Here is a 27973-nt window from a genome sequence, read left to right on the forward strand (position 1 = left end):
TCTGACCATCTCCTCAGCTCTGACCATCTCCTCAGCCCTGACCATCTCCTCAGCTCTGACCATCTCCTCAGCCCTGACCATCTCCTCAGCCCTGACCATCTCCTCGGCCCTGACCATCTCCTCAACCCTGACCATCTCCTCGGCTCTGACCATCTCCTCAGCTCTGACCATCTCCTCAGCTCTGACCATCTCCTCAGCTCTGACCATCTCCTCAGCCCTGACCATCTCCTCAGCCCTGACCATCTCCTCAGCTCTGACCATCTCCTCAGCCCTGACCATCTCCTCAGCCCTGACCATCTCCTCAGCCCTGACCATCTCCTCAGCCCTGACCATCTCCTCCGCTCTGACCATCTCCTCCGCTCTGACCATCTCCTCCGCTCTGACCATCTCCTCAGCCCTGACCATCTCCTCAGCCCTGACCATCTCCTCAGCCCTGACCATCTCCTCAGCCCTGACCATCTCCTCAGCCCTGACCATCTCCTCAGCCCTGACCATCTCCTCCGCTCTGACCATCTCCTCAGCTCTGGCCTCTTGAGTGATGAGGTAGCAGCAAGTGTGCGTCTCTGCACCTGGCTCCGATTCCTTCTTTCCTTTCTCTTTGGACTACGGAACCCAGTTGGAGATTGCTTATCATCTTTAAATCCATTTCTCTTTAGTCTCTTAAGTGGGTCCTTTCTTCTTTTCTTCCTTCCTTCCTTCCTTCCTTCTTTCCTTCCTTCCTTCCTTTCTTTCTTTGCAGTAATGGTGTGTGCTGTAGCTGTGACTGTCCTTTGGCAGGGAGAGGTCCAGAGATGTTAGATTTGCTGCTGCCTGTGGTGTAAGACTGGAGAGAAAGAGAGAGAGAGAGAGAGAGAGAGAGAGGGAGGGAGGGAGGGAGGGAGAGAGAGAGAGAGAACATTTTTGATAAAGTTTGGGATTATACAGGGTGTGGGGTTGCCTTCTCTGAGCCCTGTGCTGCTGTAGGGGGTGAGGTGGGGAGGTGAGGGTGTGCTGTCTCAGGGGAGGATCTTCCACTGTCTTCTATCCCCTGGTCACCATTCCTGCAGCAGACCCTCTCTCTGAGCTCCTCTCAGCCTGTCTGTGACTTTTGTCTCCAACAGAGGTAACCTTCTGTCTTGAACTCAGATTTCAATCCTTCTGCGAATCCTATACTCTTCCTCAAAAAAACCCCAGCCTCCTCTAGGCTTTGCTTGTGTTCCCACACCCTGGGTATTAGTGTCCCCCGCTTCACTAGTGCAAGGGGTCCAACCTTAGTCTCCCTGGAGGCATGTGGGTGTCTGACATGGGGATAGAAGGTGTTAGCTAGACGAGGTGATGCTTTGGGATGCAGGGAACCGGGATGGGAGGAAATTTGGTGCTCAGTGCACCATCAGTGGGTCTGCAGTGGTTCCCACAAACCATGAGGACACGAGAAAGGGAGGAAGGAGGGGCTGTGTCATGTAGAGAAATGGGAGCCAGGGATCAGTGGGTAAGAGCGTCTGGGGCACCAGCATAAGGACCAGAGTTCAAATCCCCAGCACGCACGTAAAAGCCAGGCATGGCCACCTGTGCCTGTGATCCTGACACTGTGAATGCCCCCACCCCCACCCCCGAAGTAACAGAAGATTATTGGGGCTGGCTTGCCGACCAGCCTAAGCCAGTTTTAGGTTCTTTAAAAAATCCTGTGTCAATGGGGTAAGGCAGACAGTGAGAGCAGGGTATCTGTGTCCTCTGGCCACAGAGAAAACATGTGCATGCACACACACACATCATATTTGCACACATATACACATACACACATATGTATATATACATACATACCCACATGAACACTCACACACATATACACATGCACACAAGCATACATACATATATGCACATGTATACGTCGTGCATATACACAAGTATATACATGCACACACATATACATACACACATACACATATATATACATACATATACATATGTATACACATACACACATATATAAGATACATATACATATATACAATACATATTCACACCCATACACATGCACATAAATGAACATATACATTCATATACATATTTAGACACATACACACATATACACAAATACATACACATGCACACATACACATAACACAACACACATAATACACACAGACACATGTACACACACAGTGTATTGAGAGGAGGGACAGCTGGCGGGGTGGGGTTGAGGCGGTAACAGCAGAGGTTGAGATCAGGTTCTCCGATGCTGCTGGAGGTGGCGACCTACGACCTACGACCTACGACCTATGACCTACGACCTACGACCTACGACCTACGACCGACCTACGCTGGAGCGAGGACAGCGGGAGATGTCGGGAGTTCTTTTTGCCTCCAGATAGCTAAATCCCCAAAACTCCAAGGCAGGACCTCCCTGTCAGATGCTCCTTTCTGCAGCCAGTACAGGCTTTGAGTCGGGCACAGAGACCCACAGGAGTTAGGTGAAGAATTAAGAAGCAGTGCGGAAGCCGAGGGGCTCTCCTACAGGGAAGGGGCTGCGTACGTGGATGTGGACCAGGCATGCAGGGGCTCTGTGGAAGGATGCAGACACTGGTTGTGCTCAGCAGCTGGGGCACGGGGTGGATTCAGTGGATTCTCTGCATTCAACGTCCTCTCCTCTGTCCCCAGGTCTGAGGCACCATGGAGAAAGGAAAGGGAGTGTCCAGAAAAGGCCGGAAACTGGCATCCAGCCGCCGGAGGCAGGCACGAGAGCCAGCGGACGGTCAGGATGCCCCCATGGCCCTGGAGGCTGAGTCCTGGCCCTCTGAAGCTGACGCGGAGCTTCAGGGCTTCTTCCAGGACTGTGGTGCCAAGGAGAGGGGCTTTGTCACCCGGGAGGATCTGGCGGTGAGCACAGGGCCCTGGAATCACACCTGAAACCCCCTCTGTGCAGCTTCTTGAATTTTCCTGTTCTAACCGAGGCTCAGCTTGCTTGCTTATTCCCTTCTGCCTCCAAATTTGCCGTCGGAAAGTATTAAGAATTTGTTTATTCCAACGTAGAGTTGACTGATGAGGCTTAAAATATAACCCTTTCCCTACAAACATTTGCATTTTAACAAAGGAGAGGACTTTGTGCCCCAGAAGTAACTCAAATATGGTGCTGTGTGAGTGTTTTTTTAAAAAAGATTTATTTATTTATTATACATAAGTACATTGTACCTGTCTTCAGACACACCAGAAGAGGGCATCAGATCCCATTACAGATGGTTGTGAGCCACCATGTGGTTGCTGGGATTTGAACTCAGGACCTCTGGAAGAGCAGTCAGTGCTCTTAACCGCTGAGCCATCTCTCCAGCCTCTGTGAGTGGTGTTTTTAAAGAAATTATTATTTTATCATCATCATCATCACCATCATCATCATCAAGACAGGGTCTCTCTGTTCAGCCCTGGATGTCTTGGAACTCACTATACAGGCCAGGCTGACCTTGAACTCACAGAGATCTGCCTCTCAAGTGCTGAGATTAAAGGCATATAATACTGTGCTTGGCTATTCCTATTATTTTTTAATAATGTGAGGCTGGGCAAGGATGGAGCACGACTTTAATCCCAGTGCTCAGGAGGCAGAGGCAGGTGGATCTCTGTGAGTTGGATGCTTGTCTGGGCCATCCAGTAAAACCCTGTCTCACCACCACCCCAAACCCCAATAATGTGCGTGTGTGTGGATAGGTACACTGTGATGCACAGGGATCCCCAGAATCCAGAAGAGGGAGGTTCCTGGAGTTACGGTCAGTGGTGAACCACATGCCGTGGGTGCTGAGAACCAAACATGGGTTCTCCGTAAGAGTAGTCTGCACTGCTAACCGCTGGGCCATCTTTCCAGCCCTCATGAGAGAGATTTTCAAGACAGGTCTCTCATGTAGTTCAGTCTAGCCTTAGCCTCACCAGTCCTGGGATGACAGGCAGGCTCACCACACCTGACTTGGGGGGGTTTAGAGCAGAGACATTCATCTTGGGGAGCAGTCAGAGCACTAGGGACCAAAGCAGGTTAATGAGTTATAAACCTCCCTAGGAGTGGCTCCAGTAAGTGGGTACCAGTTATGGTCCAAACCAACATGGCCGACGATTTCTCCTTATTTGGCGTAAAAGGTCGTGTGGGGGTCACTCCACACTCCATTTTGTCCTTTCCCTATCTAGACTGTTGCTATAGAGACTCAGGGCGTGGCTCGGTTGGTAGAGCTCTTGTCTAGCACACACAAGCGTAGCCCAAACAAGGCCCCAAGTTCAATTTTTGCCACCAAATAAATCGAGCGTGACAACACTCAGGAGCTGGAGGCAGGAGGATCACAAATTTGAAAACATCCCATCTATGTATCTAACCTGTGTGTATGTGCAGGTGGGTAGGGGCATGCGCACCACAGTGCATGTGTGGAGGTCAGAGGGCAACCTGTGTGAATCGGTTCTCTCCACCAGGGTCAAACCCAGGTTGTCAGGCTTGGAGGCAAGCATCTTTACCTGGTGAGCCATCTCACCAGCCAAAGGAAGATCTTATCTAATTTATTACTAATTAACCAGGGATTATAGTGAAATGTCATGAGCAGGGCACAGAGCCCTTGAGCTCAGATACTTGTATGCAGTTAGGGCAATGTGGCTGAGTTCAATTTGAAAAGATGGCTAATGTCCAACAGCCCAAGAATCCTAGCCAGAAACTGACTTCATCTTCCCTAGACGAAACTTTCAGGTTAATGAGTGACTTCAGTATGTCTGGGACTTTTAAAAATAAGATGTGTGTGTGTGTGTGTGTGTGTGTGTGTGTGCGTGCATGTGTGTTTCCACCACTGTTTAGTTCAAGCTTCTGGCCAATTCTCTGGTCTTTGTCTCCCATCTGGGAGTGTTGGCATTACAGACAGGTCACCCAAATCTAGCTTTTTATGTGGGTTTTGGAGATTTAACCCAGGCTTGCTTGGTAGTATGTGAGAGACTATTTCAGGGGAGCTGCAACATACATGTAATCTCCCCACATACACATGCACACACAGACACACACAGCACACATGCATATGTATACCACATGCACACACACATGCATATGCATGCCATATGTATATACTCACACATTCCATACATATGCACATGTATACATTCAACACACATACATACACACACACACACCTCAAGCACACACACACACCTCAAACACACACACACACACACACCTCAAACACACACACACCTCAAACACACACACACCTCAAACTCGCACACACACACACCTCAAACACACACACAAACACACACATACACACACACACACACACACACACACACACACACAGCTGCTAGCTGTACGAAGGGAATCCATGACAGACACCAAAGTCCAAATGGTTGAACCAATGAGTTTTTATTGGGGTTCCTAACAGGAGTAGGGGTGCAGAGCTACAGGAGTTGGATGACCCAGAAGCAGCTGTATCATTAAAGTGCCCCACCCCCACTCACAAATGCTGCAGCTCTGGAGCACCGAACAGTTTACAGGCAGCTTCGCAGTCCCAGAATCTGGTCACTGCCACGGGCCAGGCAGTTAGCGTCTCCTCCCACGCAGGCTGTTTACTTATTTTTAAAGCTGGGAAGCCTCCCTCCGGAGTCATGCAAGTTTCAGCTTTCCTGTGCATGCGATTTATGCCAGAAGACTCCTGTCTCCCACTGTCTACTGGAAAGAATGCTTAGATTCAGAGGGCAGTTGCTTCACAATGCACAGCAGGAACTTTTACCATGCTAAGCTCCTCGCCTGAGAGTAGACCTTTTCATCCAGGGGGTCAGCCTGGTCTATATAGAGGGTTTCAGGCTAGCCAGGGCTTCATAGTGAGATCCTGTCTCCAAAAGACAAAAGAAAAACAGTGAGATGTGACCAGTCTACTCCCCTGGTCTGGACAATTTGTGGCTGCTCTCCACCTCTGGATGACCATATAATCAGAGTGTGATCTTACCTTTATGATTTATTCTTAAGTTTCAGATAAATTTTCTTGTGATGATAAATAATTTCCCTGTGTTTCTTGATGTGTGAAAGGCATGGCTGGGCTTGACCTTGGTTATTTCTTTTTTTAAAAAAATATTTATTTTATGTATATGAGTACACTGTAGTTGTCTTCAGACACACCAGAAGAGGGCATCGGATCCCATTACAGATGGTTGTGAGCTGCCATGTGGTTGCTTGGAATTGAACTCAGGACCTCTGAAAGAGCAGTTGATGCTCTTAACCGCTGAGCCATCTCTCTAGCCCTGACCTTGGTTATTTCTAAAAGTAAAGCCAGGGTGTTTTAACGTGTAAAATCATCACTTAGGCCAAAAATGGTTCCTGTCTAGAAATTTCCATATGGAATTTGGAAATTCAAAATAGGTTGAAAAAAATTTCCCCCACACAGCATTTTTCTGTGTAGCCCTGGCTGTCCTGGAACTCTCACTGTAGACCAGGTTGGCCTTGAACTCATAGAGACCCTCCTGCCTCAGCCTCCCTAGCACTGGGATTAAAGATGTGAGCCAGCACCACTTGGCATAGAGGTTGAGCTTTTAAAGCCTCCATTGCTGATGCTTCTGTTGGATGACCAGTTGTTTTAATTCCTTCTCCCTTTGTCACAGCAAAGAGAACCTGATAAAAATGACTTAAGGGAGAGAGGGTTTTCTTGGCTCACAGTTCCTCATGAAAGGGACTGCTTGGAGGCAGGAGTGTGAGGCAGATGGATATGGTATGTCCACAGTCAGGAAGCAGAGAGACACAAGCTGAGATGAAGACACAAGCTGGGATCTCCAGCTCATTCACAGGGCTTTTAAGCCTCGGAGGGGAAGTGGGGTCCGGTGAACACCAGGAAACCTGTGTGTGTTTCTTACCTCAGTGGCCCCATCTACAGGGTACATTTCTAACGGTAGGCTTGCAAGGTAGAGCTCCCCTGGAGACAAGAAGAGGGTTGGCAAAGCTTCCAGAACTCTCTAGAACCTTCTCACAGGTCAGGGGAGACGCTCTGTAGCAGCCCGGTTCCTGTGACCTCATAGCCTGGGGAAGACAGAATCTCTTGATTTGATGGCTGTACCTATGGTACTTTCTCTTTTGTTTTTAGTTTTGTTTCAGGATGCAGGCTCATGTAGCCCAGGATAGCCTCTAACTCACTGTGTAACTGAGGCTGCTCCTGGAGTTCTTTTTTAAACTAAAAAAAAAAAAAAAAGAAAAAGAAAAAAAGTATATGAGTATATTGTAGCTGTCTTCAGACAGAAGAGGGCATCAGATCCCATTACAGATGGCTGTGAGCCACCACGTGGTTGCTAGGAATTGAACTCAGGATGTTGGAAAGAGCAGTCAGTGCTCTTAACTGCTGAGCCGTCTCTCCAGCCCTCAGCCCCTGGAGTTCTGATCCTCCTGCCTCTGCCTCTGAAATACTAGAATTGTAGGCATCACCATGCAGCTTGTGGGGTGCTGGGGGCTGAACCCAGAACTCTGTGTAAGTGTCTATCCCCTGCATAGCACCCGCAGCCTAGCTTCCTAACAATTACTGCTGTTGCTATTATTATTATCATTATTGTGTGTGTAGGATGTGTATATGTGAGCAAGGACACACACATATATAAGGTGCACTGGTGGAGGTCAGAGCTTTTAGGACTTGGTCTTTTTCTACTGTCAGTTCTGGGCGTGGAACTCAGGGCACAAGGCTTGCCTGGCCAGCGCTATAACAGGTTGAGCCTTTCTTTTGATTTTTTTCCCCCTCTTTTAGATAGATAGCATCTCACTGTGTAGCTGAGGGTGCCCTCAAATTCACAGCAATCCTCCTGCCTCAGCCTCCCAAATGCTGGGAGTTACAGGTGTGTACCAGAGTACTTAGATAAAGACCAAAATGAGAAAGGGGGACAGGGGGAGGGGAGGGGGAAATGGAGGGAAATGGGAAGGGAAGAGAGGAGGAAGGAAGGGAGAGGGGAGGAGGAAGGGAGGGGGAAGGGAGGAGGAAGGGAAGGGGGACTGAGAGAGAACAGGAAAATGATATATATGGAGATAATCATAGAAGGTCACATGGGTGTAAGATCATTCAGCTCTTTCCTAAGGGAGGTGCCTCTGTTTTTTTGTTTGTTTGTTTGTTTGTTTGTTTTTAAAGATTAGAACATGGTGGGAGGACTGGGGGACAGCTCAGCGGTTAACAGTGTGTATCACTTGCTGAGAGAACTCAAGTTTGATTCCCAATGCCCAATGTCAGGTGAATGGCAACCTCCTCTTACTGCAGCTCCGGGGGTCTGATGCCTCTGGCCTCTGAGGGCTCAGTGTATAAAGGACTTTGCTACACAAACCTGGTGATCTGAATTTGAACCTAGAACATACATTAAAGTGGAACGAGAGGTGGGGCAGTGCTGGGATGCACCACGTCCAAAAGCAACCTGGGGAAAATGGGTTTGTCTCAGTCACACTTCCACATTCAATTACTGAAGGAAGTCAGGACAGGAACTCAAACATGGCAGGAACCTGGAGACAGGAGCTGACACAGGGAATGGAGGGGTGTGCTGCTTATGGGCTTGCTCCTTGTAGCTTGCTCAGCCTGATTTCTTTCAGAACCCGGGATCACCAGCCTAGGGATGGAACCGCCCATAGTGGGCTGGGCCCTCCCCCATCGATCACTAATTGAGAACATTCCCACAGGCTTGCCTGAGGCCCTGATCTAATGGAGGCATTTTCCCAAATGTGTGTGTCAAGTTGACATAGAACTAGTTAGCACACCTGTAATGTCAGCACTTGGAAGTTAAACAGGAGGTTCAGAAGTTCAGGGTCATCCTTGCCTATATAGTGAGTTTGAGGCCAGCCCAGGCTACAAGAGATCCCAGTTTTTTAAAAAAAGAATTTATTTTATTTATTTTATGTATGAGTACACTAAAGCAAGCTATCCTCAGACACACTAGAAGAAGACATCAGATCTTATTACAGATGGTGTGAGCCACCACGTGGTTGTTGTGAATTGAACTCAGGATGTTGGAAAGAGCAGTCAGTGCTCTTAACCACTGAGCAGTCTCTCCAGCCAGAGATCCCATCTTAAAAACAAAAACAAAAACAAAAACAAAAAACAAACCTAACAGCAACAAAGCCCCTAAGCTCTGCCACACTTAGGTTTTCCAAAGTCAAGAATCCCCAGGGCGGGACTGGGGAGATGACTCAGTGCTTAAGAGCACTGACTGCTCTCCCGGTGGTCCTGAGTTCAAATCCTAGCAACTACATGGTGGCTCACAACCATCTGTAATGGGATCTGATGTCCTCTTCTGGTGTGTCTGAAGACAGCTACAGTGTACTTATATATAATAAATAAATAAATCTTAAAAAAGAAAAAGAAAAAAAAAAGAAGCTCCAGGGTTCAGAAGTCCACGGTACAGCAGCCTCTACATTTGACTCTTTAAGCAAAAGAGTGTGCAGGGCACTGCCCCTTCTGAAGTTCATAAGGAGATGATTGCTCAGAAAGGTAAAATCATGACCTATAGGCAAATACAAAACAGACACGTGTCAAGATGGGCGCCTTTTCTATTTTATGCTCAATGAGAGCACCATCCTCAGGGCTCAGCAAACCCTCAGAGATTTTATTTAACACATTAATTAGTGTTATGAATGGTTCAAAGAGCACCTTAAAAAGTTGGGCAACTTAACAAAGACAGATTAGAACCAGATTGCAGAGTCGGGTGGTTTTCTGGTTTTTTTTTTTTTTCTCTCTCTTTCTTTCTTTTTTTAATAGCTAGTGAAAGTCTACTAGGCCATAAATCCTGGAGTTATCTGTCTCATCAGACAGAAATTATCTCCGACCTTCCTGAATAGACTGCATGTTTGCACGTGACTCTGCCTCAATCAGTCTGTGAGGTGCATCAGCTGCGCGCTCTGTGGTCCAGCTCCTGCTTCTTAAACTTTCTCCACTTGGCCCCTTTCACCGGAGAAACATTTTACAGCACCTGGGCATTTAGGCCCATAAAATAGGCGTATGCATCAAACATTTACAGAGACACACTTGTAGTCCCAGGTCCAGGGAGGCAGGGATATACAGGTCTGCAGGGCTTGCTAGCCAGCCTAGACTACTTGGAGAACTCCAGAACAGTGAGAGACTTTCAAAAGAGAGATGGATAGTGCTTGGGAACCAATGCCAAGGTTGTTCTCTGGCCTCCACAGACACATGTACAGTGAGTGCTGGAGCCCTTGGGGGCCAGAAGACAGGGCTGGGTTTCCTAGTGCTAGAGATACAGGCGGCTTACAGCTGGGAATCAAATTTAGGTTTTCTGAAAGAACAATTCAGGCTCTTAAAAAAAAAAAAAGAAAGATGTATTTACTTTATATAAGTACAGTGCAGCTGTCTTCAGACACACCAGAAGAGGGCATCAGATCTCATTACAGATGGTTGTGAGCCTCCATGTGGTTGCTGGGAACTGAACTCAGGATTCAGTCAGTGCTCTTAACCACTGAGCCATCCATCTCTCCTACCCCACAATTCAGGCTCTTAACGCACTGACCCATCTCTTCTGCGCATGACAGCATTTGTTTGTTTGTTTGTCTATTGAGACAGGGTCTCTCTGTGCATCTCTGGCTGTCCTGGAACTCACACTGCAGACCAGGCTGGCCTCAAACTCAGAGATCGTTCTGCCTCTGCCTCAGGAGTGCTGAGATTAAAGGTGTGCGCCACAACTGCCTAACTTCATAGTAGCGACTTTTAAAATAAAACATTCTAACAGAAAACAATCCAGACACACTGATTTGATACTTGAATGGGGATCCCTGCTAGGAAAACCCCCAATGTCTTTAGTTAAAACATCATTATAGCTTTCTTCTTTCATTCTTTTGGGCCAGCTGGTCGTTGAGACAGTGTCTCTCTGTGTAGCATAAGCTATCCCAGAACTCCTTATGTAGATCAGGCTAGCCCCAACCGCACAGAGATCCACTAGCCTCTTCCTCCAGAGTTCTGGGCTGGAAGGTGTGGGCTATCACATCATGTTGCTTCCAATGGCAGAAAACTTTTCGGAAGAAGAAAAACTTTGTATAATCTGTTTACGACATGCTCTTATGTGGCCTCAGCTCTGAGCATTTTGGGAGGCGTTCACTGCCACCAAGTGACATAACCGCACACACTGTGTGTTCGGAGCTGTGGCTGTGGTGACATTACACACGGTGAGGCGCCACAAGCTCTGCCAGAAACATCCCAGATTCCGAAGGTGTGATTTCAAATGAACCCAGTCTTTCTGATACCGCCTTGTTTGGTTTTGTGATCCAAGAGCCCGAGTTGGAAAAGCTTGCGTGTAGTTGTCCCTGGAGCACTGGAAGGACATCCCGTCCGCCATGGTGTGTGTGTTATCATTACCTTACAAGTGTCAGATGGCCGGCGCAATGCTGCACCCCTGATCCTGGCAGTCTGGAAGCAGAAGCAGGTGGATCTCCGTGAGTTTGAGAACAGCTGTATAGTGAGTTTCAGCACAGCCAGGGCTAAATTACATAGAGACCTCATTCTAATTCTCCCCCCAAAGCAAGCAAACAAACAAGCCTCAGATAGCATTTGAAGCCATCCTACTAAAGGTTAGGGGGACCACATAACTACAAATTTTGGGTTGCAATAGGGAGGTGACTTGAAGCCTGCTGAGGGATGCTTAATGTGAGGAAAGCCAGGCTCCTGCTGAGGCAGGCGCCCAGCGAGCGACCCTGCCCCTGAGACAACAGAAAGCAGAGTGGCTGAGGACAGCCACCCCCTGTCTCTCACCCAGCCCAGAGTCTTGCCTGTAGGAACTAACTCATTCTCGCTTCCCTTTCAGGAGGCCAGGTTCAGCTTCCTGAGTAGCCAGGAGCCGCAGATGATATTTGACTGGGTGGACGTCGAGAGTAGGGGCCGCCTGTCGCTGGAAGAATTCAGCTCTGGACTCAGTATGTCTGTCCTGAGAGGGTTCTGGGGGCTTCTAGCACACTACTGGGCCAGGGGTCCCCACTACATCTGAGAGCTATCAGCTGCTTCCCCCAGAACCCTCCCTTGTATTCTTGGTGTGTGTGTTTTGGGGAAGGGGATGAATAATAGCTTCCTGGTTGTGAGGAGGGGACCATGGGACCATGGCTACAGTCTCCCCAGGGAGTCCCTTCTCAGACTCAGTCGTGGCAAGTCTAGGCCCCAGGTCCCAGAGGGTGGCATCTGGGCGACAGAGAGGAGGAGGTACAGGAAACAGATCTCCCATGACCTGCCCCCCAGAAGGGACCCAGGCACCAGGTTAACTCCCGTGTGAGCCTCCACCGGACAGCTCAGCCTCAACCAATCCTGTGCCCATGTGGGGTTCTGAAGGCTGCGGGGCTCAAAGGTTTAGGGTGTAGGAGACAGCAGTGGGGGGTATCAGTATTCACTGGCTGGGGTGGTGGGTGACACTGCGCAGTCTTCCCTCAGGCCAGACCTGCTCCCAGCCCATGAACCTCTCAATTGTTCCTTCCGGGGATCACAGAGCACGCACTGTACTAATTCCATCAGCATCTGAGGCTCGCTGAAGACCCCCTACTCCTCTGTCATATCAGCCCGTCTCCTCACTCCAGGCTGTACCTGGGGTTCTCTCTGCCCAAAGGGCCCTCCTCTGGAAACCCATTCTGCATCCTGCTTGAAAGTCACACCTCAGCAGTATGCCTGTCACCTCCTTAGGGCACCCGAGACTCCCCTTCTAACACAGTACCTACCCTGTCTCAGTGGAAACAACTGGTTTTTAATTATTACTGTTATTTGTTTCATTTTTGTGTTTTAAGATAGGACCTCAGTGTGGAGTTATGGCTATCCCGGAACCCCCTGTGTAAACTAGGGTAGCCTTGAACTCACAGAGATTCTCCTTCTTCCCTTTCTGGGTTCTAGTTTATTTCTTGAGGTCACTTAACAATTTAGCTTTATGGGGAAAAAAAAAGATGATGAAAAGGGGTCTGTAAAATGGCTTAGTGGGTATGGGGTACTGTAGTCAAGCCTAATGGCCTGAGTTCAGTCCCCAGAACCCACTAGGTAGAAGTCATGAACTGACCTCTACATACATACTGTGGTGCATGTCCAGGACATGCACCACATACACACACACACACACACACACACACACACACACCTTTGAGATAGAATGTCAACTCTCCCGGGCCTGGGATTTGAGTGACTCTATCATTACTGTACAGTGACTGCTTAATGAATACTTCCTGAGTGGGTGAACACTTGCTACCCTGGAGCTTCCAGAGGGTCTCTAGGTGATGTGTGAAATGGGCACTCCCAACTTAGGAGACTCCCAAGGCATGCAGGAATGTGTCCCTGTTTAAAAGTCGGGGATGAGGCTTAAGGTACGTCAGAGCCTTGTCTTCCCTCTATTACCTTCTGTCCCTCCAGAAAATGTCTTTGGCTCCAGCCCCGGTACCCAAAGACTCCGCACAAAGCGATCCTTGCCCTCTCAGAGGGAATCTGTGACTTCCAGCTTCCCTGTCCTCGAGGAGGCCGATGCTGAGGAGAAGGAGGCCTTCCTGGCCCTTGTAGGGCAGATGGAGACCAGCCACTCCCTTTCTGAGTAAGGCCCTGGTGGGGGTGAGGGCTTAAGGTAGGACTGGGTGCAGACAGACCCCAGCTTGGCCACTTGATAGTGTGTGACCTCTGACCTCTGTCCCTGGCTTCAGCATGCTCTATAAAGCTGCAGAGATTGATGTTCCACACTCCCTAGAAAGATCAACCAGTTGGGGCATGGCCTCTGAGGGGGACCTGGAGGCTCCCTAAGGGTCCCCCAGCAGTGTGACTTCAGGTGGTGCCCTGGTCTGTGTGCTTTCGAGACAGGAGGTCGACTCAGTTCTGGGTGCTGAGAAGAGGAGAGAGGGGGCCCTGCCTGAGGCCTGCTAAAGCCAGCCAGGGGCTCGCCCTCATCCACAGGCCTCCGAAGGATGAGATTGCTCCCACTGGTTCAGAGAGGGTGGGGCTGCTGCTGTAGGCCAGGCTGGGTGGGACCTGGGGCGTAGGCTGGCAGAACAGGTGGAGCAAGGAGCCATTTACACACTTGGCAGCTTGGCCCTGCTCCCTCGCCCTCTGGGCCTCTGTCTTCATGACTTAATTAAGTCCATGTGAAAGTAGTGTGTATTGGGTGCCAACCGTGGGCAGGGCCCCGGGCTGGCACTGACTCCCAGTGTTTCTCTCATTCCCCCTGAACAATCTTGCTTGGTAAGTAATGGCCTTCGCATTTTCCCAGTGAGCCCCAGGAGGGTAAAGGCTTGCTAGAAACCACACAACTCCAGAATGGGAGAAGAAGGGCGGAGGCAGATGGAAACCTTGAGCTGTCACACTCCCAAGTGCCCCCTTTACCCCCACACCTCCATTAGCCACTGACTCACAGGTGAACATATGGTATGGGGTGGGATGTTCAAGAAGGGCCAGCACACATATAGAAATGTCCCAGGAAGTGACACTTGAGCTAAGCTTTGAAGAATCATTAGTAGAAGTTTGTGATTCAGGTCCCCAAGTCTCTGGGTGTGTCGCCATTAGAACCTAGGGCTACAGGAAGGGATATGGCTCAGCTTGGAGAGTGCTAGTACACACAGGAATCTATCAGTGGGGTCCATCCCCAGCACCACCATAAAATGGGACATAATCCCAACCTTTGGGAGACAGCAAAGGCAGAAGAATCCGGAGCTCAAGGTTATCCTTTGCTTCACAGCAAGTTTGAAGCTAGCCTGGGCTACGTACAGGAGCTCTCTTGTATCTAATCTCTGGAGGTTCCCTTACTCCAGGCAGGCTGAGATCTGGAAGCTGTGGAGAGAGTTGCGGCAGGAGGAGCCCCAGTTGGCAGGCAACTTGGAGGGCTTCCTGGCCAAGATGAGCAGTCGCCTGCAGGAGGCTCGGGCCGACCAGGAGGCACTGGTGTGGACTCTGAGAAAGTGAGCAGGAACACAGCAGGTGTTCCTTGCAAGCTGGTCCTGTACAAAGGGTGTTTGGAGGGTTCCCTTGCTCAATACTACCTAGATCAACTAGTTCGAGCATCACCTCTGAGGGGGACCTGGAGACTCCCTTCTGAAGTGGCTGGGAGCTGGGAAGCAAAGCCAAGTTTGAGGAGGAAGAAGCTCCAGGGGGTCTGTTTTGTGACCCTGTAACTGTCTGGGTCACGGCCCTGTCACCAGTGTCTGAGTCATGGAGTCCAAGATGGTGACTAAGGCAATGGGGCAATGGGGAACATAGATAGCACCAGGGGTGGGGTGGGGAGGAGATATGACCAGTGTCATAGACCCCAGGTGACATGATGAGGGGTCTGAGATGGCCGAGGGCAAGCCAGGCAGGAGGGCTCCAGGCATCAAGTTCCAGAGGTCCTCAGCGGCTTTCTGGTGCCCACCTCCTGTAGGCGAGACTCTGACCATCTCCACAAGGTGAGACAGCTGTACGAGGAGACGGAGGAGCAGATCCGCAGGGAGAAGCAGGAGCTGCAGGCCCAGGTGAGGCCACTGATGAATGCCTCTCCAGGGTAAGTCCTTCCTAAGTCTTAGGAAGGCTGCAGAGTGTGAGGGGGGCCACCTGTCCTGCCTCTTGTGCTCCCCAGAGAGATGGGGTGTGCCCGAGTAGCATGTGTTCTCTGCAAGGTATCCATGTTCCCCCGGACTGGCTTCAGTGTCCTTGTGAGAGTCCAGACTCACGTGAGGAATTCCCAAAGTCCTCTTGGTGGGTCCTTCCAGCCCAGGCCAGGGTGGAGATAATGTATCTGGGACGAGCTCAGCTAAGCTGTCTCTGCAGTCCTCAGGGCAGGACTGACCCGTTTTCTCTGCAGAGCGACTCCCGGGGCATGGCCCTCAGTGCCCACATGCAGGAGGCTCTGGAGGTCAAGGAGCAAGAGGTTCAGCGGCTAGCGGAGGGCCAGAGAGAGGTGAGTACAGGCCTTCTGGAGAGCCCAGACCCAAGGCCCCCTGAAACCACAGGCAGTCAAGAGCTCTCTGGGCTGCTGGCTGCCCTGGGAACACTGCCATGGGTCAGATCATGTCTCACAGAGTCCAGCAGACAAGCTCCCACCTCAGGTTTCCAATGTTCATAGAAAGGAAGTGCTCGTTTTCATGCTGTTTCCCAGGTCTCATGTGTCAAGTGAGGCTGTGTGTTTGGGCACAAGTGAGGTTGTGTGTATGGGAACAACTGGAAGAGGCAAAGGTTTGGACAGGCTGGGTATGTGGCATGTGCTGTAACCCCTGCTCTCGGGGGAGGGGTGCGGGGGAAGAGAGAAGCAGGAGTTCAAGGCTAGCCTGGGCCATGTGAGACCCAGAAGGGGGTGCGATGGGGAGAAAGAAAGGAAAGTTTGGAACAACAGATTCCATTGTCATCTGAAAAACCTTGGGTAAGTTCTTAACAAATCAGAGCCTGTTGGATGGTGGGGAGGCTGAGGACCCCTGGGCTACTATAGAGGCTGAGCTCTCTGCTCTGTGGGGTCTTGCTGTTGGGACCTTCGGAATTACCTTTGGGTTAGAAGCCCCTGCAGTCCAGATGGAGTCAGGAACAGCAGGTGCTGCAGGGTCAGATGAGGTTGTGTGGGTGAGCCTGAGGAGCGCTAGTCCTCTGATTATGGTATCTTCCCATAAGTCATAGGTCTCACTGTGGGGGGTACAAGGCAGCTAATTAGATGCTTGAGGGGTGACCTCTCCTCTAATCGGACCATTTAAGCTGGGTCTCTAGGACCTGGGCAGTTGGGGCAGGGGACAGGCAGGGCATCCTTGTCTTGCCAAAGTCTTGGAGGGTTTTGGCCAGTCCTCTCCTCCTCTCTTCCACCCCTTCACAGCTGGAGGCTCAGCTCCTCCACCTCAGCAGCGCACAGCAAGAGGCCAGCTGGGAGAGCCAGCAGCTCCGGGAGGCTGAGCGTGACCTGGCCGGGCAGCTTGAAGAGGTGCGGGGACAGCTACAGGTGACAAGAGGACAGCTGGATACTGCCAGGACCAGGGGCCGAGTGTCCTGGCAGATAGAGGAAGAGCCAAGGCAAGTAACCATTCTTTCTGGAGAAGGGTAGAGAGCAGTGACTCCTAGGAGCCAGGAAAGGCTGTTCTCCATAGAACCGGCTACACGCATGCACACACAAACATATACACACACACATACACACACAGACACATACACACATAATATCTAATGCACATACATACAGACACAGACACATAGACATACACACACACATATACAGGTAGACACACAGAGATACATATACACACATACAAACACACAGACACACAGACACATATATACACACATACACACACATTTCTCACACACTGGCATACATACAGACATACACACAGACACACACAGACACACACAGACACATACACACATAATATCTAATGCACATACATAGACATACACACACACATATACAGGTAGACACACAGAGATACATATACACACATACAAACACAGAGACACATATATACACACATACACACACATTTCTCACACACTGGCATACATACAGACATACACACAGACACACACAGAGACATACAAAGACACAGACACACAGACACACAGAGACATGCACAGACACATAGGCACACACAGATATACACAGATACATAGATACATAGACATACACAGACACACAGACACACACACACACACACACACACACACACACACACACACACACACACAGAGTTCCTAGTCAGGTACTTGCTCTGTTTGTAACAGTTCAGAGGCAAGAGGACTTGCCTGCTCAGGGCAGACTTCCTGGAGGAAGTGAGGCTTCATGTGGATTTTGAGGTACAGAGTGGGAGGGGGTGCTTTCAGCTACCCTTGGAGGAGAGCTAGCCACAGGAAGAGTCATGCTACCAGGATTTGGGGTACACCACTAACTGGTTCTCACCTGACCTTCACGTTCCCCCTTCCTTCCCAGTGTTCCCAGGGCAAACAAGAAGGCCCCAGACCCTCAGCCTGTCCCCCCAGAGGAGGCCCCGCTGCCTGAGCTGTTTGGAGATAGTGACGACTGGCACCAGCTCCTCAGCCGCTTCGAAGACCATTCCCACAGAACCCTGCGGCTTTGCTGGAGCCCACCCCCATCCCCGAGTGGCACCTCTGCCCCCCAGACTCCCCGCATTGTTAGACAGATCTCCATTTCCAAGGTGTCTGCCCCGCAGTTTCCTCAGGAGCCAGCCTCAGCCCCGGGCCCAGACCCAGGTCCAAGAAGCCCCCCTGAGGTGTCTCCTAGTGGTGCCAGAGATAGAAGAGGGGTGGAGGACCCCATGGAACAGGATGAACAGGGTGTTAGTTCCAAGCAGTCTGTGGACTCCCCTGACTTAGATGCCAGACCCAAGGACCCTTTCCTGTGGGGTCCACCAGGAGCTGGGGAATCTGGGAATGATAAAGCGGCTTTCACAGTTCTGCTTGCTTCTGAGGCTGAGCCTCCTCCTCAGGGATTCTCTTCTCCTCAGTCCCCAACCGGGTCCAGAAAACAGACCCAGACTCCAGATCTGGGTGACGAGAGTCTTTGTTCTGCAACTGATCCAGCCAGACTGTCCATAGAAAGAGAGGTCATGGCGGAGGACCTGAGGCTGGGCTTAGGGTCCCAGGGAGCCACAGCTCTCCCTGAGGGGGTCCCAGAGCCCTCCATGAGCCTGGAGGAGTCTGTGGACCAAGTACACACAGAGAGAACAATGCAGGATGAGGCACACCTGGCTAGGCCAGAGAGGCATCCCAGGGGTTTGCAAGAAGCCCATGGACAAGTCCTTGGTTTGGACAACCTGTCTACCCACCTCCCCCAGAGTCTAGAACAGCTCAAGCCTGAGGAAGAAAACTTAGAGAGAGGCCAGGGGGACCCCAGAATAGAAGCCAATGAGGCTCATGGCCTGGAAGCCAGGAACAAAGAATCACTTCAGCAATATGATCCCCCACCTAACAAACCACAGGCTCCTGCGGAGACAGAAGTCCCTGCTCCTGGCCAACTGTCTCCTCTGAGGGGCTCTCCCATCTTGGGGGCTGGGGCTGGGCTTGCAGTGGAAGCCCCAGAGACCACACAAGCTGTCTTCACCCTGGCTGAGTCAGAAACCCAGCCCAGGCCTATGTTCGTGCCTGTTCAGGTGGAGAGCAAGTCAGGCGTCCCTCAGCCCACAGAGCCAGGGCCGGGAAGCAGGCCGGAAGACCCAAGAACAGATTTACAGGAGGCTGAACCAAGTTCTTCCCCTGGAGACCTCACTGCTGGCAAGCCTCAAGCTGACCCCGACTACCTCTACCATGTCATCTTCTTGGGGGACTCCAATGTGGGCAAGACCTCATTCCTACACCTGCTGCATTATGATGCTTTCCCCACTGGGCTGACGGCTACTGTAGGTAAGGTCCTCTGGGGAGGTAGCAGTGGACAGAAGGGGCTGGGCCAGGGCCAGCAAACCATCCCAGGAGAAGCAGCAGGCTCTGCCTTGGCCACAGGCTTTCATGAGGCATTATTTTATATGGGCATAATGTGAGCATTTCACTAATCGCCTCTAATTACAGGCAATTTGCTCTCCCCACATTGATCTAGTTATCTCATGATGCACCACAGGAGCAAAGCACTGTGTGATTTAGGTCCTGGTGTCAGTAGAGTGTGAACAGGCCAGTCTCCACCCACATGGTAAGCAGTTCCCTACAGAGCCTAGCTGGTCATGCTCAGGACATGCCCTAGGTCTGCCTGCATGCCCTGGCAGGAGATCACAAGTTGGGTATCTTCCCAGAGTGTGGCAAGTTAGGATCCTAGGGGCCTGGGTTCAAATCCTAGCACAACCACTTACTGGGGCGGTGAACGTGGAATCCTTGATTGACTCCCTGTCTGCGCTGTGCCACAACCCCTGGATGCAATTGGCTTCTAAAGACAGAAGGTTTAACTCTGGCTGGCTCAGAGTTGGGACGTTTAGGTTCACAGTCGTCCTGCTGCCTTTGGGCGAGGCAGTGTGTTGTGGTGGGAAACACATCAAACTGCTGCAGGGAAGAGAGAAAGAGATCCTCAGAGGTAAAACAGCTGCTCACGGAGCATCAAGTTCTGGGCATTGTATCACATTGCTGTCATCCTAGGAGGCAGAGACGGAGCGTCACAAGTTCAAGGTCATCTTTGGCTACTTACCAAACTTGAGGTCAACCTGAGCTACATTAAACCCTATCAGGATGTCAGGATGGGCTGGGGTTGGGGGTAGAGAGAGAAGCTGAAGCCGGGGTCCCACAGTGCACTTTGAGGGTATGTGCCTAATGACCAAAGACATTAATGCTAGACAAGTCTCTCTCTCTCTCTCTCTCTCTCTCTCTCTCTAGTTCTAGAACTCACTATGTAGAACAGCTTGGCCTTGAACTCATAGAGATCTGCCTCTGCCTTCTGAATGCCCTAACCTCTTTTTTTTTTTTTTTTTTTTTTTTTTGACACACCAGAAGAGGGCATCGGATCCCATTACAGATGGTTGTGAGCCACCATGTGGTTGCTGGGAATTGAACTCAGGACCTCTGGAAGAGCAGTCAGTGCTCTTAACCGCTGAGCCATCTCCCCAGCCCTCTTTTATTTTTTAATGAACTTTTTATGTGTGTGGGTGTTACCGATGCCCTTGGAGTCCAGACAAGGGTGTTATAGACAGTTGTGTGTGTGTTGGGAGCTGAGCCTGTATCCTCTGGAGGAGCAGCAACAGTCTGAACTGCTGAGCCATCTCTCTAACCTACAGGTCTCACCCCTTAATTATTCTACCTCCAATGACACCGAGACATGAATCCACGGCCCTTTGCCGTGGACAGTCCAGGCCCCCTGCTTCCTGAAGGGGTTGCAAGTTCATGCCTGTCACGTCCCCTGGCCTGCGTTGTACACTCGATCCATATTAGTCCTCGTTCTTGTATTAGGAGTAAATATTTGACCATGACAGTTCAGTGGTTCCTAGAAGGGGGTCAAAGGTGGTGTGGTGTGTGTCTCCCTGTCAGTTCCAGGTTATAGGGTAATTAAGAGTCAACGCCAAGCAGATGGCTTAATACTTTCTGCTATAAGAGGGGCCTAGGTCAGGCTCTAGGGTTTCTCTGCCCAAGTGTAATGGTTTGCATATGCTAGGCCCAGGGAGGTGTGGCCTTGTTGGAGTAGGTGTGTCACTGTGGGTGTGGGCCTTAAGACCCTCATCCTTGCTGCCTGGAAGCCAGTCTTCCACTAGCAGCCTTCAGCTCCTCCTGCACCATGCCTGCCTGCACACTGCCAGGCTTCCTGCCTTCATGATAATGAACTCTAAGCCAGCCCCAGTTAAATGACATCCTTATAAGACTTGCCATGGTCATGGTGTCTGTTCACAGCAGTTAAACTCTAAGACATCAACAGTCCTTACCAGCTATCCCAGTTTGACCTCTATTTGTGTGATCATCCCATGATCAAGAGCAACTTAGCGGAGGAAAAGGGTTTATTTCGGCTGCATTTCAGGTCATAGACCTTCTCTAAAGGAAGGCAGGGCAGGAGTTCAAGGCAGGAATCTGGAGCAGAGCCATGGAGAACTGCTACTCACTCATTGGCTTATGGCTAGCTAACTCTCTTATACAACCCAGTTCAACTGGCCTAGGGATGGTGACACCTATGGTAGGCTGTGTCCTCCCCCACATCAATTTTCATGACTTCTATCATAAGACTTACAGACATGGCCAGACTGATGGAAACAGTTATTCAGTAGGGGTTCCTTCTTCCCAGGTGACTCCAGCTTGTTCAAGGTGATAGTAAAATCTGACCAGGACGCTATGGATCTAGTTAAAGACTCAGCATCCTTGGAAAAGAGTGACCAACAAGCAGACCTAGCCTACTGTCTCATTCTTTACCTAAGCTACTGTGTGTCTGCTGAGCACCCCGCATTATGCCTCACCCTATTACAACAATTCCTGCAGCTGTGATAAAATCAGACAGACGTGACAAAAATATATTCATATAGTGTTATGCCAAAATGCTTTTAAAAATCTGTACATGAATCTCTCTTTTTAAAATAAAGTTGTAAGGAAAAAAAAAAATCAGACAGACGTAACTTAAGGGAGAAAGGGTTTGTTTTAGCTCCAATTTCAATGTATAGTCTGTGGTTGCAGGGAGATTAGTGAGGCAGAAGCTTAAAGCTACTGGATACATTACAGACACAGTGAAGAGAACAGTGAGCAAGACATCTTGGTTAAGGTTTTACTGATGTGAGCAGACACCATGACCAAGGCAACTCTTATAAAGGACAACATCGAATTGGGGCTGGCTTACAGGTTCAGAGGTTCAGTCTATCATCAAGGCAGGAACATGGCAGCATCCAGGCAGGCATGGTGCAGGAGGAGCTGAGAGTTCTACATCTTCATCTGAAGGCTGCTAGGAGAAGACTGGCTTCCAGGCAGCTAGGGTGAGGGTCTTAAAGCCCACGCCCACAGTGACACACCTTCTAATAGTGCCACTCCATGGCCGAGCATATACTAATCATAACAGTGAGTTAATGTATACCTGTTGGCCCTCATCTCCCCTGTTCCCAGCTCAGACTCCTGCCCAGGTGAAATGAAGCCACTCACAGCTTCCCATCTTAACTAACCCAATTAAGAACATCTCTCTAGACTGGAGAGATGGCTCAGTGGTTAGGAGCACTGCCTGTTCCTCCAGAAGTCCTGAGTTCAATTCCCAGGCACAACCATCTATAATAGGGTCTGGTGCCCTCTTCTGGCACACAGGCACACATGCAGATAAGGCACTCATAAACATAAAGTTAATAAATAACTGTTTGCCTATTCTAGACAGTTCCTCATAGAGACTCCATTGCCGTGTGATTCTAAAACTGTGTCAAGCCCATAATCAAAACGACCCATAATCAACACTTTCATCTTATCATGTGGCAGAAAGATCTGCTAGCCTCTGTGGGAACAGAGTCAAGGGCCCATTCTGTGACCTCCACTCAGGCGGAGCTGGGATGCTTGACTTTGCCACAGGAATGGCGTTCAGAAGGAGGCAGTGTGAAGTAGAGTCTGTGAAGCAGAGTTTATTGAGAGAGTTTAACATAGGGCTGGTGAACTCTCTTGAGAATAGATGAGGGGGCGGGACTAGCAGTTGCAGGAATGGCCGTTTATGGGTGGCCCAGGGGATGTGCATCTCTGAATGTGACACTCTCAAGATCTTGTAATCCTGGGCTCCCGAGAAGCTCAGAAAGGGGCTGAAAGCACTTTCTACTCAGGAGGCCCCCTTGCTTCGGGGCGGGCCAGTCTCCTTGGAGGAGACTAGGAGCCTATATGAACCACCAGGGATGGGAAGCATGTACTTACAGGGGTCAACATAGAACTCTGCCACCCACATCGTGGTTATCAGGAACTGCCATACTACAGTGGGCCCTGCGGAAAAGGGGGTGGAGACAGGAGCAGAGCACCACCTCCCAAAATCCCCCCCCCCTTTTAAAGATTTGTTAGTTTTTGAGTGTCTCTGTGTTTGTTCGTGGGTATACACATCAAGTGTAGGTACCAGTGGAGACTAGAGAAGGTGTTCATAGATAGCCTAGTACCGGAGCTACAGGCGCTGGTGAGCCGTGTAATGTGGGTGCTAGGGCCTGAACCTTTGCAATAGAGATAAGGACTCAACTGCTGAGCCATCATCTCTCCTGCCTGCCTGTGCCCCTCCCCCACTCTTGCCCACATTCAGAAGGCTTCTTTGCTGGGGGTGGGGGGGTGAGGATGGGGTGGGGGTGTGGGGGTGGGGCGGGGGGTGGCAAGGATGGAGGAAATAGAACCCCTCTCACAGCTCCTTATTTCAGGATCTAAATGTGTGCATGACTACAGGGAAGACTGGGGCTTGGGAATGGATGATAAATGTCACCTTGGTTGTGCCCAGTAGAAACCCTGCAGAGCCTTTAGGCACAGGTGGATTCACTGTGGGTCTTTTAAATATTACCTTGCTGATGAGAAAGGAAGGCTCAGAGGGAAGTTGATTATTCCCAGAACCCTAGAGGCCCAGAGCACACAGCATGACCCCATGGTCCTTTCTCCACCTTGGGAAGGCTGCTTGGAGGTGTAACACTTGATTAGGGGTTTCTTTGGAGAGCAGAGAGGATCCCCACTGTGGCTCCTGTCCTTCTGTGGCTGGGGTTGGGAATGGGCACACACCTGGGGCATCTGGAGCTAGTTGTCCAGGGTTTTCTCTTCTGTGTGTCCTAGGAGTGGATTTTCGTGTCAAAAGCCTGATGGTAGACAACAAAACCTTTGCCCTGCAGCTGTGGGACACAGCCGGACAGGAGAGGTATTCAAACTGTCCTGGCCAGTGGTCAGAGACCTGGGCTGGGCTCAGAGCGTTGGGGGGGGAGGGTGGCCCAGAAGCTGGGTGACAGACAAGGGACAAGGTCTGTCTCCACTGAAGCAAAAAGACTCTGAGACTCAAGACTCAAGGAATCAGGAAGGAAGGGCTGTGAGCTCAGGTGCCCCAACTCTGCACAGCCCTGGAGGGGGAGGGCGCGGCGCTGGTTGATTCTCTCCTGACCTAACTCCCAGACAGCAGTTCTTCCAAATAACACATGGACCACAGTAATAAAACTTAAGCTGCACACGGGCTGGACTCTACAATTCCATTTCTGAAAACTTGACTAGAAATAAACTCATCTACAAAGCAGATTTAATTGCCCAAGGCTTCATTACAGATGTCACCAAACATGGAAGATGCCCTAAGTGACCCTAAAGTCATCAAAGTCCACTCCTAGGACAGTGGTAGGGGGTCCTTGGGCTCTGGATGTGCTGGCCTCATGCAGAACCTTTGGGCAGGTACCACAGCCTCACACGACAGCTGCTTCGCAAGGCGGAAGGGGTGGTGCTCATGTATGACGTCACCTCCCAAGAGAGCTTCACCCACGTGCGTTACTGGCTCGACTGTCTGCAGGTGGGTCTGTTCAGGACTTCAGGCTGGCCCCAGGTTTTGGAACCAAGAGGAAGCTTGGAATCCACCCACACACATTACTCACTCCTCTGGGGTTACAAATGCCACCATAGTCATGGGAATGACACCACCGGCTGAGGAAGGGGGGTGGATGGACTAGAAACCCTTGTAGCACAAAGAAGCCAAACACACAGTGTGGCTCCCAAAGAAGACTGCTCACGTATCCCACTAGCAGCTTGAGATATCTCCTAGGTAGGATTTCCATTATCGATGTCTAGTTCCATCCCCCACACACCTAATCTTTGTGCCCGAATTCTGCAGGGGGTTGTGCTGAATTCTGGATTCAGCAGTTATGAGGCTAGAGAGACAAACAGCCTAGCCATTGACAGCCCTTGCTGCTCTTCCAGAGTGGGCGGAACAATCCAGAAAGGCTTCCAGGGGGAGGTGCCCACGAGGTTGCTATGAAAGTAGAAGTATTTTGTTAAGCAGATAGGAAAAGAGAGGGACTGGGTGAGAGGATAGCGTCTAGAAACTTCTAGAAGCTTCTACTTTGGGACTGGCATCCACTGATGGCACATATCCTGTGTGCAGGATGCAGGCGTAGAGGGGGTGGCCATGGTCCTACTGGGGAACAAGATGGATTGTGAGGAGGAGAGGCAGGTGTCCACTGAAGCTGGGAGAAGTCTTGCCCAGGTGAGTACCCAGACATCGCTTGCTTGGCATGTGGGAAACCGGGCTTTCCTCACCTCCTGTGCCTGCCCGTGGCAGAGGCCTGTCTGCACAGATATGGTCGCTCCTGACCACTCAGCCACTGCTGGCGGACCCTGGGCTCAAACCCAGGCTGTGCCCAGTGGGTACCACCTTGAGCACCGTGTGGAATCAGTAGATTCCCACGCATCCCCAGCCCACGTGAAAAACCTCTCCGAGTGAAAACAGTTTTAAAAGCGTCACTGAAATCCTCAATCAAGTCTTAATTTTATCTCTGGTCTCTAATTAACATACTCCCTTCTTGTTTATTCTATTTTAAGACTCAAATGTTTTCCTTGGGAAGACAACATCAAAAGCTTTGCCGCCAGACAGGGATACTATTATTTATAAGTGAGATTTAACCACATTCTAGAAAAGCCAGGGAGTAATAATGTGTGTGTGTGTGTGTGTGTGTGTGTATGTGTGTGTGTGTATGTGTGTATGCGTGTGTGTTATTTAAAACCTAGGGAGACTCACTCCCGGCCTGGCTCCTGACACACTCCTTAAGAGTCTAGCTAATCTTCCTTGATTCATTTCTCATGATTGTGACTCCCAATTGTGCCCTCTGGATAGTCTGTCCTTTTGAGAGTTCCTTCTCTGAGAATTAATCTTTTCAGAGGACTGAGAATTAAGGGTTCCTAGAAAAGGCACAGTTCACTTCCCCCTCGGATGTCCACTTAGGCTTGGGCAGGAGGCTATTTATCCCTCACGGTATTATTTATAAGGGGGCATAGGCAGAGCTCCACAGTTAGAGGGCAGCGTTTACCAGGAAGGACCCTGTGCTGGGGGACAGGAGTCTTGTGGGGTCAGAGAGAGAACTCTGAGTGTCTCTATGTGGTCCCCACTGGAGAAGACGGGTGAGGGGTTTTCACCGGAAATGCTTGTCAGAATTGAGAATCTAGATGCTTCCTTAGTGGCCCCTTAACCTGCGCCCCAGCTTCAAGTCAGCAAAATCCTGTGACCAGTAGGAAGTGAAATGGGGCCCAAACGTATTTCAGAAAAGCACACAAGCAAAACATGCGCATTAAAGAGAATTCTTGTTTGTTTCGCTAAATTGAGCTGTGCGCCAAGTCTGGGGGATGTCACTAGCTGTGTCCTGCCAGTGAGGGGTGGGCGGTGGGCAGAGGTTCAGCTAGGGAACGAGGGTGGCTGGTGAGGTCTGGCAGGGCTGGGCTTGGCCTCTCAGGCACTCTGTGTGTCTGCAGGAGCTGGGGGTCTCCTTCGGCGAGTGCAGCGCGGCCCTGGGTCACAACATCCTGGAGCCCATGATGAACCTGGCTCGGTGAGTACTTCCCTATACCCAGAGTCCTCCTCAGGGGTGGCCCTGCCCTGCCTGGCCCCTCTCCAGGAAGTGGCGAAGGAAGACCCTGGTTACAGACTGCATGTTCTTACCCTGTGCTCTGTCCCCCTAACTGTATCACACCCTCTCTTGACTAGAAGGTTCCTTTCCCAGCCATCTAGTGACTTTCATGACTTTGAGTAAACACCGCCGCCGAATGCCCCCCTCGATGGCAAGCGCTGTCTGCAATGCCATTCTGCCCCGTGGAGCCTTTCCTTCTGCGTCTCCATGTTCCTGTCTCCCATCTCTCTGTCTCTGCTTCTCATCTCCTTACGATGTTCCCTGTGCCCCTGTCTCAGGCCTTCTGGACAACTTTCTCCATCTGTTTTCTTCTTGCTGTCTGGGAGGGGTCCGTCTGTCCGTTCATCCCTCTCTATGTGGGGCCTCGCGCTCACTGGGTGCTCCGTGGCTGACTGCGATGGGTGCCAGGAAGGGTATCAGTGTCCACCAGTATCCCTGGCATGTGGCTAGTCATGCGGTACCTACAAGTGATCATCTGTTGCACTGTTCCCAGCTCTTGGTTTACTCTTGACCTTGAGATCGGGCTTCCAAGGGAACAGAATATCCATCCATGACTTAGGTTCGGGCTCAAGCCCTGGAGTGTAAGTGTGTGTGTGTGTGTGTGTGTGTGTGAACGCATATTGCTTGGCACCCAGGGGGGCCAGAAAAAAAAGACAGAAGGATACAGTGTCCCAGCCCTGTTTGTCCACTGCCATGAGCATCAAGGATGAAGGGGAGAAAGGAGGGATGGGGGAGAGCCTCCCATCCCCCACCCCAGTCCTCCATGTTACAGAGGGAGAAATAACTCGGGGACATTGTCACGCAGGTCACTTAAGATGCAGGAAGACCGCCTGAAGGCCTCAGTGGTGGAAGTGACCCACCAGCAGCCACCCAAGAGAACTGGCTGCTGCTGCTGACCACCAGCCTGGTCCCTACCCGGACTGCCTCTTCCCATGGCTCCCACTCCGCTTCCCAGACACAGCTGTGATAAAGAAGACCTGCAGGGGACAATGCCACCTCTGCTCCACTGAGCAAACAGGTGGATGGCAGGACAAATCTAGAAACCCCCACAAGCAAAGTGTCCCCCGAGTCTTTTGTTCACCCCAGGTGGCAGGATGTTAGGGTACTCTGGTT

The 27973-nt window shown here is 50.6% G+C and overlaps 1 protein-coding gene across 1 annotated transcript; it reads left to right on the top strand.

Annotated features, from left to right (window-relative positions):
* Positions 1-2649: 2649 nt before the first annotated feature.
* Positions 2650-27756, top strand: RAB44 (RAB44, member RAS oncogene family; the record flags this gene model as incomplete). Its single annotated transcript, XM_080937738.1, has 13 exons — positions 2650-2856; positions 11740-11848; positions 13311-13485; positions 14690-14836; positions 15295-15385; positions 15715-15810; positions 16708-16901; positions 17812-19241; positions 24045-24126; positions 24642-24756; positions 25345-25446; positions 26706-26782; positions 27666-27756. The coding sequence occupies 13 exons, from the start codon at positions 2650-2652 to the stop codon at positions 27754-27756; spliced, it is 2916 nt and encodes a 971-aa protein (XP_080793864.1).
* Between the last annotated feature and the right edge of the window lie 217 nt (positions 27757-27973).

Source organism: Micromys minutus (assembly GCF_963924665.1).
Source record: "Micromys minutus genome assembly, chromosome: 25".
NCBI classification, from domain to species: Eukaryota; Metazoa; Chordata; class Mammalia; order Rodentia; family Muridae; genus Micromys; species Micromys minutus.